Source organism: Bicyclus anynana, chromosome 21 (assembly GCF_947172395.1).
Source record: "Bicyclus anynana chromosome 21, ilBicAnyn1.1, whole genome shotgun sequence".
In the NCBI taxonomy this organism is placed as follows: Eukaryota; Metazoa; Arthropoda; class Insecta; order Lepidoptera; family Nymphalidae; genus Bicyclus; species Bicyclus anynana.
This window is the reverse complement of record NC_069103.1, coordinates 6,816,190-6,831,449: the sequence shown is the minus strand read 5'-3', so window position 1 is coordinate 6,831,449 and position 15,260 is coordinate 6,816,190. Positions and strand designations below refer to the sequence as shown.

Here is a 15,260-nt window from a genome sequence, read left to right as displayed (position 1 = left end):
CGCAGTAGTATGCGCGGTGGACTTACAAGACGGAGGTCCTGGGTTCGACCCCCGGCTGGGCAGATTGAGATTTTCTTAATTTGTCCAGGTCTGGCTGGTGGGAGGCTTCGGCCGTGGCTAGTTACCACCCTACCGGCAAAGACGTACCGCCAAGCGATTCAGCGTTCCGGTACGATGCCGTGTAGAAACCGAAAGGGGTGTGGATTTTCATCCTCCTCCTAACAAGTTAGCCCGCTTCCATCTTAGACTGCACCATCAGGTGAGATTGTAGTCAAGGGCTAACTTGTAAAGAATATAAAAAAAAAAACGCTCTTTTAACAATTCGCCTCGCCATTCGCCAATTGAAGATAGGTATAGGGCATATTCTTCGGCTATGTGACAAACAAATATATTTCAGTCTATATGTAAAGTTTTATATTACAGACTGTGCTTTTATTATAAAATGAGCAAGTTTGCACACGCGGGACCCATTTGTTTTGTTTGAAGGTCAATGACCCTGCAGTTTGTCGCGCGACGTGTTGTGAAACTGCTTGCTGGCTGTTTAGGGCCGAGTCAGATTCATTTTGTATTCCATAAAAGTGAAGCGGTTCACTTCACTTTCTAATTCAAGTGCAAATGACGCGTTTATTTATTGCACCCATTTTCACTTTCAAAGCTCTGTGCCGAATTATAAGTTGTAAGCTTTTTTGCGTCTTAACGAATGTACCGACTAATTTATTTATTTAACTAACACATGTGTTAGCACAGGTTATACCACGAAGACGACACGAGAATTAAGAAAATTCTCAGGTATACCTACAAGTTTTGTAACGATGTCTTTCCTTCCTTGTTTGAGACAAGAGATATTTAATTTCTTAAAATGCACATAACTGAAGTTGGAGGTACATACCCCGAACCGGACTCGAACCTACGCCTTTCGAATCAAAGGCAAAGGTCATATCCACTGCGGTATCATGGCTCTTTCATTTACCTTATGATTGTTAATGAACAATGTTTTGCAAGAAACTTTTAATATTTAGAGTCTTTTATCTGTCACCCCTATTCATGCCTTCACTGAATATGAAATCAACCGAGTAACGTCGCAAACAAAAGCCTCCAACAGTTTGACAAGAAAACTTTGCATTTTAATTAAAACCCAACTAAGTTTTAGAATTAATTAAATTTTCTCCCGTTTCCAATTTTCACATCGGGCGAATTGCTAAATTCGTGGATGCTTTTTGAAAATATACTGATGAATTTTTCTGCGAAATTACTAGTAACTTTTCAAACTATAATAGCAGAACTAATTTTGAAGGTTTTTCTTGGATTATAATTTCTTATAAACTTACTAATTATACCTACATATACGAGTAGTAATATTAATTCATTAATAAAGCGTTAATTACTTCCGCTAGCTTACCCCAGCTATCCTTGATTTAAAAAAGTTTACATCTATAATAATAATAATAATAATTTATTTATTTGCTTTAAACATGGGTTACACTTGTTATAAAATTAAATATACCATTAATTATTCGATCCAAACATGTCTTGCCTATAGGCGTGCAAAATATTTATGAAATGTGTCAATGGAACAATACCTAAATTACAAAAGCTACAAAATTACAAAACAAAAAAAAAAACAATATAAGAGAAAATTATGTCAATTTAAAAAAAATGTCAATTATTACAATTACTCAAAATTTCAGTTGAAAATAGTCTTTGTAGTTATATATATTTGCATTAATTAATTTATTAAAAATATAATTTTTGAATTCATTCAATGTCATATCTTTCGCCTTTTCGGGTAAATAGTTAAAAAAATTTACCGCCATACAGTAGACATTATTTTTATAATGTTTCTACCTAACGTAGTGTTTTAATCATAAAGGGAAAAAAAATCTAAATAGAAAAGCAGGTTCTTTTATCGACCTATATACTTTGTTATATTAAGAATAGATTTTAATTGGAATGTATCTCCAACTTTTCGGTTATGTACATTTTAAGAAATTAAATATCTTATCTTCACACCGTTGAAACATCGTGAGGAAATATACCTGATACATACCTGAGTATTTTCTTAATTCTCCTCGTATGTGTTGTCTTCCAATCCGCATTGACTATTAGCCTAACCATAATATGTTTTCTGTGGCCTAACCTGAGAGGAGAATAATGCTCAATAGAGAACCAAGAGTGCTCAAGAGGGAGTAATATGGATTGTTATTTATCATGACGTTGTCGTTGTCGAATTATGGAGACTAAATACACGAGTAGGATAGTAGTAGTACTAGTATGACTCAAAAGTAATATTATTCTTTACACCAGCTGACTGACTGATAGCTGACCCTGTGAACTTCATTCATACGACTCAAAAGAGAAAAATCGTACAAGAAAATCACAATTCCCATGCACAATCAATTTCATGCTTTTCAGTTGCTCCTTTGGGATTTGTCGAATTTTCTTTCCCTGTATTAAGATCAAACAAAACATATACTTATATAATTTGTGTATTATACACAAATGTTTATGTATTAGTGTGTAGTTATTTGTATGTATGTATAATGTACATTATTATTACGTACACACCACCTACAGTTATCATAATAAGTTGCCTGGAAGAGATCGCCACTAAGCGATAAGGCCGCCTTTTGTATTCTACTTTTTCTTATGTTTCTGTTTTCTTTTATTTATTGTGGTGTACAAATAAAGAGTATTAAATAAATAAATAAAAATAAGTATATGTTCAGACGACAATGTTTTTAAATAACAATGCTTTTTATAGAGCAGTAACTAATACCCGCCAACGCTGGGTTTTAACGCATCGCTTTTTTATCTCTCGAATTACTTAAGATCAATGACGTCATCTCAATAAGAATGGCATTAAAATGAGTACTTATACTTGGCAGTAATACTTTCGTAATAACCATACTCCGTTCCATATTCGAAGTCATCACACACGTATGACGTGATTGATACCTTACCAATATTTGGAAAGAAAGTTGCATCGTAAGTCAAGGCGCGTCACGCCTTTCACTCGGTACACAACGTCATTGCGTCACCAGGTAGAATAGGTACTTGATCTGGTCACTACGCTAGAGTTCACTCACTTTAACTTGCATCATACGTAAACGGTTCCGAACACGTAAGTAAATAGCCGTTTTTAGCAATACAATGCCGGTGTAAAGCTTCCTTTATCTACACAATTAACAATAAGTGTTTGAGAGCAATCATCATAAAAGGCAATTCACACTTTGCATTATGTAAATAATTGTTACTGTTAGTTTTTAATTTTCGTATTAAGTGGAGATGACTTTTTCATCAATATGGTAGTAAAATATCAAAAATTGAAATTCAAATTTTGTTATTATATAAGATCTAGCTATTATGTAGCACCAGATTGATTAGCAAGACGAATGAGCCTAAACTCGAAGGACGTAGCTTGATTGGTTTAGGAGTTCCTATGGTTAACTTCCGACTCATCATCAGATCGATCTGATGATGAGATTGGCTCCATGGAATCAAATTATCGCATTGTCACTGAATATATGCTTACATACTAGTATATATGTATACCTTATTGACTCCAGCCAAATGACAGAAAGTTGTTCTTTAATTTCCAATATTTGACCCACAAATACTCGTTTTATATTTCAATTCAATTTGGCGACGAAGGGCTGGCCAATATATTGCGCAAAAATTACCCTGACTGTCCATCACTGAAATTCAGCATGTATTCTTGCTATCAATCCACGTGGGCATGATTGGATTGTTCCTATTTATCCTATTTTCCACGTTTCGTGGACGTGGTGTGCTCAAAATTATGCTCCATATTTTATTCCATTTTATTAAGTTAACTTAAATTTCATATTTTATTCTTTCTCAGTAAAAATACCTTTATTTGACTAACAGTTAAAATAGTAATAAGTTAAATAGAAGTTTGTTCACATTCACATTTAAAATTACAATTCAAAGTCTTTGTTTTAACTTAAACAAATGCACTTACCTATATTTGAGTACTCTTATATTTAAACTACCGCCAAAGACGTACCGTTGTAAAAGCAATTTAGCGTTCCGGTACGATGTCGTGTAGAAACCGAAAGGAGTGTGGATTTCATCCTTCTCCTAACAAGTTAGCTCGTTTCCACTTTAGATTACATCATCACCATCTGGTGAGATTGTAGTCAAAGGCTAACTTTTAAAGAATATAAAAATATAAAAAAAGTTACAAAATAAATAGTTAAATAGAATAAAGTTCGCAATATGTAGTGTGTGATGAACATAATATTTAAGTGAGTATGTGAGTGAGTGAACAAAATACTTCTCTACTCAGACAGAAGGATTTCTATAGCCACTAAAGCCTTTAAAAGGAAGAGATAAAAAGATTTGCTCTTAGAAATCCGACAACTAGTTCCATTAATGCTTTTAAAAAACCACCTAGAGTCTAGACTAGACAGTATAAATCGTAGTTATAAATTATATTGAAAGGTTTATAACTAAAAGATAAGTAACTACGAGTATATACATTTATGTAAAAGCTTTAGCTTTTCCGTTGAGATGTTCTTTCGGCGTCATTAGCTATGAGATGGGTATACCCTTGAACTTCTATAGGTATTCCTTACTTTTACAAGTTTAACTAACGTAATACTTAATACTATAAATGTAAAAGTAAGTCTGTCTTTCTGTCTGTTACGTTTTCACGGCTAAACGGCAAAACCGATCAAGATGAATTTTGGTATGATAAATAGGATATTGGAGAAAAACATAGTGTACATTTTGACCCTAAAATATAAATAGATATATAAAATATAGAGACCCATATTCGGCTCACTGCTGAGCTCGTGTTTCTCTCATAATGAGAGGGGTTAGGCCGCTACGCTGGCCCAATGCGGATTGACAGACTTCACACACGCAGAGAATTAAGAAAATTCTCTGGTATGCAGGTTTCCTCACGACATTTTTCCTTCACCGTTTGAGACACATAATATTTAATTTTTTAAAATGCACACAACTGAAAAGTTGGTTGTGAGCATGCATGCCCCGGGAAGGATTCAAATCTACGCCTTTCGAAATCGGTTGCAGGGGTTATATCCACTGGGCTATCACGGATTTATATATAAATGGATGCACATAATATTAAATTCGTTCGCATTCCATATTTTGTGAATGGGTGTAAGATAATTGTTGAATATTAACAGGAGAAAGCGAGACCAAATCAAATTAACATAATGACAATGTTCCACTTAACATGACGTAATATTCCAGCACTCTGTATTATATTATTGAGCAAACAATAGAGTACTTCCGAGCAGCATCATTATACATTGGAATATATTAAACTGAGATTGAATTTAACGACGCATCTTAACACCCACATTCGTACATAATGGATCTACCTACACGATCATTATACTGTTTCGAGCATACCACTTGTACTCGTAAGTATCTATATGTATTAATTATTATTATTAGGCCTCCGTGGCGCAATGGTATGCGCGGTGGATATACAAGACGGAGGTCCTGGGTTCGATCCCCGGCTGGGCCGATTGAGGTTTTCTTGATTGGTCCGGTCTGGCTGGTGGGAGGCTTTGGCAAGCGATTTAGCGTTCCGGTACGATGTCGTATAGAAACCGAAATGAGTGAGGATTTCATCCTACTCCCAAGTGAGCCCGATTTCATCTTAGATTGCATCATCAGTTAGCATCAGGTGAGATTGTAGTCAAGGGCTACCTTGTAGAGAAAAATAAAAAAAAATTAGTCCGCGACTTCATCCGCTTGAAAAATTCTTAATCTTTGAATTTTCAATAAACCACCAGACCATTGGCGTAACATGCAACCAAGTGAAGAGAAAATAGACAAAATGTCGTCCAATGTCGCCAACCAACGCAATGAAAGAGATAGAGATATTTCCGTTTGCACCGCCATTGGTTGAATTTTTCACGAGATTATCTAGTTGGTCGCATGTTAGAGCGTCACACGACAACCTGTAGAAACCTAAAGGGATGTGGATTATCATCCTACTCCTAAAAAGTTGCCCGCTTCAATTTTAGATTCCATCATCATTCATCACTTACCATCAGGTGAGATTTTAGTCAATGGCTAACATGTAAAGAATAATTTTGACGGCCTCCGTGGCACAGTGGTATGCGCGGTGAATTTACTTGACGGGGGTCCTGGGTTCGATCCCCGGCTGGGCTGATTGAGGTTTTCCTAATTAGTCCAAGTCTGGCTGGTGGGAGGTTACGGCCGTGGCTAGTTACCTACCGGCAAAGACGTACCGCCATGCGTAGCGTTCCGGTACGATGTCGTGCAGAAACCGAAAGGGGTGTATCCTCCTAACAAGTTAACCCACTTCCATCTTAGATTGCATCACTTACTATCAGGTGAGATTTTAGTCAATGGCTAACATGTAAAGAATAATTAAAAAAATACAATTACAACAGCTGTAAAATTTTCTTAGCGAATTATTTTTACCCGACTGCCAATAAGGGTTATTCCTAAAGTAATCAGAAAACATAAAGGCGGAATTATATTTACCACACATTTATTTATTTGTATTTGTAGTATTTGGAGTATTTGTGTGACGTGTCGTGACATGACGTGACGCATCAGAACAGAATTGGTATCATACATTTTGTACCTATGCGACACATCAGAACCCATCACGACATGTCACAACACATAAGTGTAAACGTTGCCATACAAAATATATGACTCTGATTCTGTTCTGATGCGTCACGACACGACACCACGGACAAAATATAATTCTGCCTTTAATCTATATTCTAATGGTACTCACTGAAGCTACGAAACGTCTTCCAAATCAAAGTAGCGCGAGGCCGCTACATGTAACGAATTACGATTTAGTATAGTTAATTAAATCACTGGTGCAATCTAGCAGACATTAGTAGATTTGATTGCATCAGTACACATGAATAAAATCATCAAGTTCATATATATATATATAATTCATATATATATATATATATATACATATGTATATATATAAAACTGAAACTTACATTAAAGTGTCTAAGAGCTGTAACAGACCATAAGTAGATACCAAGATAGAAAATAAGATATAGGGAATAATTGATTTATTTTGCTATTCTTCGTGAAAAAAAGTAAAGTGCTTGTGGCAAGTAAAGTTGGTAAAGTGCTGCCAAAGCAACACGATAAAAATCACCATATTGGTACTTGTCATAGCATTGTGATTGCCTATTCAAGACTACAAATCATTATCAGTTTTATCATTAACATTATCATTATCATCATCATCATCATCATCATCAGCCGATGGAAGTCCATCCCAGGCCTATGTCCAGTCTGGACATAGGCCTCTTGCATGGACCTCCAAGCACAACGGTCTCGAGCGGCCAGCATCCCTGCTGCTGTAACCCACTTGATATTCTCAGTCCACCTAGTGGGGGGTCCACCAACACTGCGCTTTCCAGTGCGGGGTCGCCATTTCAGCACCTTGGGACCCCAACGTCCATTGGCTCTTAGAACTATGTAGCCTGCCCATTGACACTTCAGTTTCGCGACTCGCTGAGCTATGTCAGTGACTCGTCTGCGGATCTCCTCATTTCTGATTCGATCACACAGAGAAACTCCAAGCATTCATAGCCCGCTGAGTGACTTTGAGCCTTCTAATAAGGCCCATAAATAACAGTTTTATATGATACTGTAATTTGCAACACCTATGATTTTATAATTAGATAAATTGTTTGTAACTGCAATAGGTACGATTGCTCAATACTTGTGCGTAATTACTCATTACAAAGGCCTTGAGTTACTGCATTCGGATGGAAGACCCGACTCCGGCTATCATATTCGTAATATAATGATTCACGTTCGAAGACTTGAGGTGAATTTTAAACGCTAAGACGTTTTTGGAAAGTTGCATTCGCTGGAAACAACACTTTTTCCTTGTAGCATGATAATCATGAGCAGATTAGATACGGTTTTAAATATACAAGAATCTTATGCTAGTTTATCTTAATAACCATGAATACAGAAATCGTACCCACATGGAATGGTGGCAAGAATACTGGCTCCATATCCGCGTACTGCGTAGGATAGTCAGGATGATTTTTTGCGCAAAATAATAGCCAGCCCTTTAATAGTTGATGCAATAAGCAATAAAAGTCCGGTCGCTCAGAGTTTGCGTTTCTGACAGGTCGTGGTCGATTACAAATATTTAATTGTATGTTTAATGTCCTACAAAAGCGCAGTGTTGGTCGACCCCCCGCCAGGTGGACTGGCGATATCAAGCGAGTCGCAAGCATTCGCTGGATACAGGTGGCTCAGGATCGTCATGTTTGAAAATCCCTACAAAAGACCTATGTCCTGCAGTGGACGTCCATCGGCTGATATGATGATGATGATGATGTACTACAATAGTCCAACCGGTGGATATTGAACTACTCTCGGTGATGAGTCCTATTTACCGTGGCGTTTGAGGCTTCATAGCCATAATAAATTATGAATTTCATGTAGGTAGATACAATTTAGTTGAAAGCCCCATTTCTACGAAACAATGCACTTAAGTGAATTCTTGTTGTTTCAGAAGAAGCTCGTGTAATGCAACGATGGCGACGCGAGCGGTGAGAGCGGCGCTGCTCTGCGCATGCCTATTGTTCGTACAACAAGGTAATTATAAACGTTTTGCAAACAATCCAACCATACATAACATGATATCATCTATCGATAGCTTAGACTAATTATTAAAAATATGGACTTCATCGCACCGCAATTCACCAATAAATTTTGTCTGCCGTTTTTTATAGAGGACGAGATAAACTTCGCACGAAATTTTTTTAACGGAAGTTAAAAAAGCGTTCAAATACAACAAATGCATTCCTAAATATATGTTCACACGACACCGTTTTTAAAACACAACGCTTTATTTCGTGCAGTTTTGAAGATATAACTTCATTTAACTTCATACTATATTTGAACGCTTTTATAACGTCCGTTGAAAAATTCTCATGCAAATGAAGGCTTACGTTACACATAACCATTTTAAATCGCACTAAATACACGTGTAATTTTACACACGTTAATAAAACTTTAACAATCACATTATAATTTACTTTCGTTTTCAGACAAATTATATAGGAACCTGATTCTATAGACGTTACCCCTCTGTCAAAGATCAACCATTGCGTTTATAAAAACTGTTTCTAGAGAATCTTAGATTTAAAAATACTTAATTGAGGTTTCAATTTCAATCTATGTTTATAAATATGACGGCCTCCGTGGCGCAGTGGTATGCGCGGTGGATTTACAAAACGCAGGTCCTGGGTTCGATCCCCGGCTGATTTTCTTAATTAGTCCAGGTCTGGCTGGTGGGAGGCTTTGGCTGTGTAGTTACCACCCTACCGACAAAGACGTATCGCCAAGCGATTTAGCATTCCGGTACGATGCCGTGTAGAAACCGAAAGGGGTGTGGATTTTCATCCTCCTCCTAACAAGTTATCCCGCTTCCATCTTAGACTGCATCATCACTTACCATCAGGTGAGATTGTAGTCAAGGGCTAACTTGTAAATAATAAAAAAAAAAAAAAAATGGCCGTTTATTGTCTGTTCAGCAAGCGCCGAGCTCAGAGGACGATGTCCCGCCGAAGACGGCGCGTGTCCGCCGCGAGCGACTCCCTGCCATGAGGACGACGACTGCGGCGATCAGATCTGCTGCAACACTTCGTGTGGAAGAACTTGTGTTGAACCACTTTACACTGGTAAGTGCCTACGTGTGTCGAACAAGACGTACCCTTGATAAATATCCAAGTTATTCTCCAACTACCTCATTGGACGGCCTCCTTGGAGCAGTGATATGCGTGGTGAACTTACAAGACGGAAGCCCTAGGTTCAATTGAGGTTTTCTTAGTCTGGCTGGTAGGTTTCCACCGAGGCTAGTTACCACCCTACCGTCAAAGACGTACCGGCAAGCGATTAAGTGTTCCGGCACGATGTCGTGTAGAAACCATAAAAGGTGTGGATTTACATCCTACTAACAAGTTAGCCCGCTTCCATCTTAGATTGCATCATCACTTACCATCAGGAGATATTGTTGTCAATGGCTAAATTGTAAAGAAAATAATTATGAAAAAAAACTTAGTTTGTAAGGCTTCGGAAGACGAGGCTCGGGCTATAAAATACTAAGCTATACTTTCTTATAAGTATACAAAATTTTCAGCAAATAGTTGGGAAGTTAACGGTGCTGCACGATGCACTCCTGTGCCTCTGAGAACATATTAAATGGGTCTCGGTCATTATTATCATTATAATTTTGAATGGAGAAAACCACTAAGAATGAAGATCAGTGTTGACTATTTTTAAAGGGATCCCTTAAATCTGTAACCAAAACAAAACAGACAGAAAGAAAAACCCAGAGTAAATCCTGAGACTTGGATACTGTAGGTACTCCCTTTGCTTGGGATTTATCTCCCTGCCTGTATAATTTTGTTTACAGACTAAACTGTGATAAAGCACTTGAGTTTTATTACATTAAAGGTGATACGTCTTATGACTTTCACCGGTTTCTTTCAGAATGGAGCAAAGTTATGCTTCTTTTTCGCTTGACGGCAGAAATAAGCATGCATGCGGTAGTAAGAACACTCCCACAAATAAAAACTTAATTTATTTATTCGCCAGGCTGTGAGAACATAAAGCTGTCGTCTGAGAGAATATCAAGAGCGCTTGCGGCCGAAAACACGCGTAGTGGACGAGGTGTCATTCGGTCTCCACGATCTCCGAGGTGCAAAGTGTCGGACGGAGAGTTTGAGGAGATTCAGTGCGACAATGAGATTGTTAGCACGTGTTGGTGCGTTGACGCCGCTGGGTTCGAGGTATGGAAATAATTGTAGTCCATAGAAATCTTAAATTTTCTTGGCCGAAATTCGGAAATAGAATAATGGTGAAATCAAGAACATGGGGTTCCTGACCTAAAAGCAATATCATCCCCTTCTAAATCCAAGACCCTTCTAGGATCTAGAACCTCAACCCACCTCGGAGTAATCCTCCATGGTTTGTGATCATGGTTGGTACGTGACCAACGTGTAAGGCTGCGATGGTCAGCGTCTTGTCAGCGTGACTCAAAAACCAGCCTAAATTTTTCTGTTTTTCAACACAATGAACATAGCTGATGCTAGGGGTTAGAATCTCGAAATCTTAAATTTAAGCTTCCTATGGTGATCCCCTTCATGATGAAACAAAATAAATAATTCCAAGGTTCAATGAAACTTTTACATAGAATATTAGGAAAAGCAAACAATTAGATTTTTTTTAATATTGTCGATGCCCTCGTGACCTTACATGGATTTACACTTTAGTATGGATTTAATATGAAATATTTTTTCCAAAATGTGTCCCGCCCGAGTTAGTTACAAGTAACTACCTAACTACCCAGACCTTTCGATAATTATCTCTGATCTAGGAAACGGGTTAATGAACAAGGGTAATAACATCTTAATTGATACTATAAATTTTTATGACATTCCCAAGGGTATAAATTCATTATAAAAACCTTCTCCAGGTTGAGATATCTATTTCCGACGTAACTGTACGGACGTAATCAATATAAGGGCAACATCCTTAACTTTACTTTTATTGATATTATAGGTTCCTGGCACCAGAGCGCCTGCGGCAGGGCTTGTCAACTGCACCAACTCAGCTCCATGTGCAGCCCACACTTGCCGAATGTTGTGTCCCCTCGGGTTTGAGCTGGACAACCGTGGCTGTCCGTTGTGCAAATGCAGAGATCCCTGCTCAGGTGTCACTTGTCCAGGACAATTGGCTTGCCAGTTGGAGGAGACTCCGTGTTTGAGGCCGCCTTGTCCGCCTGTACCAACATGTAAGCTATAGAAAAACAAAGAATTGAATTAAGAGAAAATCTTTGACCACCTTGAGAATTTCGTTCGACGTTTGATTGGCAGCGATCAAGAAATGCAGAAGGCTAGTTCTTGAAACGGCGCGTATTGTGTTATGGTTCCTCACTCTGGAGTTCTGACCCTCGATTGATTGAGCATTCAAAAGCCCACAACCGGAGGGGCTGATTTTTTTATAAATTTATACAGTAGTGCCTGTTAACTATACTTATACACTAATATCATAAAAAGGTAAAGTTGTGGTGTTGTAGGGGGTAATCTTTGGATCTATTGAACCGACTTTAAAATTCTTTTACCATTAAAAAGTCAACATTGTTAAAAAATAAATGTAAAGACTTCAAAAGAAGTTTGTGAAGTCCGTGGTGAAGAAGATTGAGAGACTTGACCATCACCAAAAATAACGTCGTGCCTGGACATTGCTTACAAAACTCATGTATGATAGAATTTTAAATTGGCATGTACAAATTGCAATATACACATAAAATGTTGTTATAGATAACTTTTATGTAAGTTTCATGCAAATTTTGCTCATTTTGTATACAACTTGCAAGAACAAAGTTATGCTAGCGCATTCAACTAACAAAGTTTGTCGTTAGTTTTGCCGCACTCAACCAAACTCTAATGATTTCAGGTAAAAGAGGTCGTAGTCTACAAAATATATGCCCAGTTGGAGAACCACTTTTGATATCAGAAACTAGTAGGCCCGTCTTATGTGGCACGGATCCAGGAAAACCGAACTGTCCGCCGCTTTATAGATGTCTGGTTGAATCAGGTATGACTGTGTTTATTGTTCGATACTCCATTGTTCTTTCTGGTACCTGCTTTGCTAAAGGAATTCACAATTTGTTTCGTGTATTCATGCGTGCGAAATCGATTGCAAATCAAATTTAAACTTGAAAACTTGGAAACTTTGAACGCGGAAATGCAACCAGTATTCTTGTCACCATTCCACGTAGGCATTATTTGTGTAGTCATTAGACTAAGTCAGCTTGAATGCGTTATACTCGTATTCTTTCTCAGTACAAAAATTTATCTTTAATCTTAAATATCTTTGGCATCTTATTAAATTTATGCTTACCTACTAAAAGTTCAAGTGAAAAACATATTGATTAGTCGTCGATCAATACAATCACCTTAAAAAAAAACCAGTTTTGTACTACATGCACCAAGAAAACATTGGGCATACAAGGCTGATTTTCAGCTAATACCAGTTCACTTAAATAGTACTAAAATTTGTTAGACAGCTGAGGTACAATGAAATTCATCTTTCATGTTTGTCCTCACTACATAATCTCTTTCAGGAAACGACTATGGAGTGTGCTGCCCCGCGTCCCTAGAGCTTCAGAAAGCTGGTACATGTCCAGCAGCATCTACTACAGACCTTGATTGTGGAACACCCTGTGCTCACGATCTAGAATGTCCTTCGATGCAGAAGTGCTGTGACGGCGGTGAATGTGGAAGACACTGCACGCTACCACACAACGTTACAATGTGTACGCAGCAGAAGATGCTGGCAGAGTTGTTGGTTGTCAGTGAAAAAGAGGGTAGAGGATACGTGCCCCAGTGTACAGCTGATGGTGCTTTTGTATCGAAGCAGTGCTCGAGAAATGGACTCGTTTGTTGGTAAGATTCACATCTCCTTTAAAGAGACACAAATATCATTAATATTAACCTAATATTACGGATAGGTATTTGGAACTGAGAGTAAGATTCTCTAATGTTGACTCTATAAATTAATATAGATGTTATAAATAACGACCGGGAGCGACAGCTAAATGTGTTCTTTGAGGCACAAGGAGTAAACACCATCGACTTCCCTTGGAATGATTTTTTTATTAAGTAAAGAAAAGCTCAGTATTTCGTACACCGTACCCAAAACCCGAACCCAGGACCAACGAAGTAGTTAACAAATGTAATAAATATCTTTCGTTTGGTTAGGTAGTAATTGAACTATTTTATTTCAATGATAAGTCTCTACTCACCTAAAAGTAAATATAAAGTGTGTTAATTGTCTGAAATAAAAATTTACAAGTATGAAATACGATCAGAATCAAAACTAATTTATTTGCTCGAATCATTACATTTTGTGTTAAACAGATTTCGTTATGTTAATTAGGATCAATGTTTATCTCATCTCACCGCTATCAGTTATGCAAATATGAGAATACAATCAAATGTGAAAAAAAATTATCAAACATAAATTTTCTATCTACAAGGTGCGTGGACACAGACGGCAACAAACTTCGAGGCTCAATGGGTCCATCAGATACAGTTCGCTGTTCCCCAACCCCTCGACCTGCCCGATCTGGGGGACGGAGTCTAAGCTCCTGTGCAAGAGCACTCTGCGCCGGGGTCTGTGAATACGGCTACAAGACCGGCAGCGATGGATGCCCTACGTGCGAATGTGACGACCCCTGCGCTGGCTTCCCTTGTGCTGATGGAGAGGAGTGCGTGCGAGTGCGAGATGCTGATTGTTCGGGTGAATTGTGCACTGGATACCCTGTGTGTAAGCAAATGCATTATACGAGTAATAAGATATTTTTACCAAATACAGACTTACTAGCGGATGCCTATACTAAACTATAAATTGGGTACCTCCCTCCCAAATTTAATCTTTGTATGTTATGAGATTTTCGATACTTCGTGAACTTTCGCTTTAAAATATATTATGATTCTTGATCGTCCCCAAAAAGTATCAAAAACATTTCTTAAATATTTCCAAAAAGTATAAAAAGATAGATATGGACTTGTCAAGCATACCTTTGAACAACATATTTATACCTGTTACACTAAGCTAACTACAATTCATGAATTTATTAATGACAAAGATGCTTGATTAATGGAGGCAATCGGACCGGCTTTAATCTTCACACAAGAATGAAATGATAGTCGTCATCATTATCATTATCTTACCAGCCGGGTCATCCACTGCAGGACATCAATAACAATAAATATTGTAAAGAATAATGATTTTAAAAGGGATGTTGGGTTTATTCTCTTCTCCGTTGAACCTGCCTTCCAAATCGGTGGTAAAGTCTCTACAAGTAATCAAACTTGCTATTCCAAGAGTGCTATTGCTTGAAATAAACCAATTTAAATAAAATATTTAAAAATATTTTTTTGGTTGATATTTCTGCAAAAACCCGACCATCAATTCCACTCATCGTTGTCAAATTCCAGGTCGTCCCAAAATTTCCTACGACAATCCTTGTGAGGAGGGCGTACCAGCAACTGACGAGGAAGGCTCACTCATAGCTTGTGGTACAGTCCAAGATTGCCCCAGCGGTCACTTGTGCGCTACAGCGCGACGAAGCGGCGCCGCTGTCTGCTGTCCAAACCCTAACTTTATGGACAATTCTACAGACTCGGAGGTTTTAGAAGTAAGTATCTACTTCA

The 15,260-nt window shown here is 37.8% G+C and overlaps 1 protein-coding gene across 3 annotated transcripts in view; it reads left to right on the top strand.

Annotated features, from left to right (window-relative positions):
* LOC112057117 (neurogenic locus notch homolog protein 1) overlaps positions 1–15,260 on the top strand; it is a 72,880-nt gene that overhangs the window by 43,448 nt on the left and 14,172 nt on the right. For 2 of the 3 annotated variants that reach the window (XM_052888022.1, XM_052888021.1), the window contains exons 1-9: positions 8,446–8,471; positions 8,546–8,628; positions 9,570–9,716; positions 10,633–10,826; positions 11,599–11,830; positions 12,496–12,636; positions 13,166–13,487; positions 14,081–14,370; positions 15,045–15,244. In XM_052888022.1, the coding sequence (XP_052743982.1) occupies positions 8,461–8,471; positions 8,546–8,628; positions 9,570–9,716; positions 10,633–10,826; positions 11,599–11,830; positions 12,496–12,636; positions 13,166–13,487; positions 14,081–14,370; positions 15,045–15,244 (1,620 nt within the window). In that variant the 5' untranslated portion in view covers positions 8,446–8,460. Of the gene's footprint in view, positions 1–8,445; positions 8,472–8,545; positions 8,629–9,569; positions 9,717–10,632; positions 10,827–11,598; positions 11,831–12,495; positions 12,637–13,165; positions 13,488–14,080; positions 14,371–15,044; positions 15,245–15,260 lie in introns of those variants that run through there. The other variant, XM_024097611.2, reaches the window with a different exon arrangement.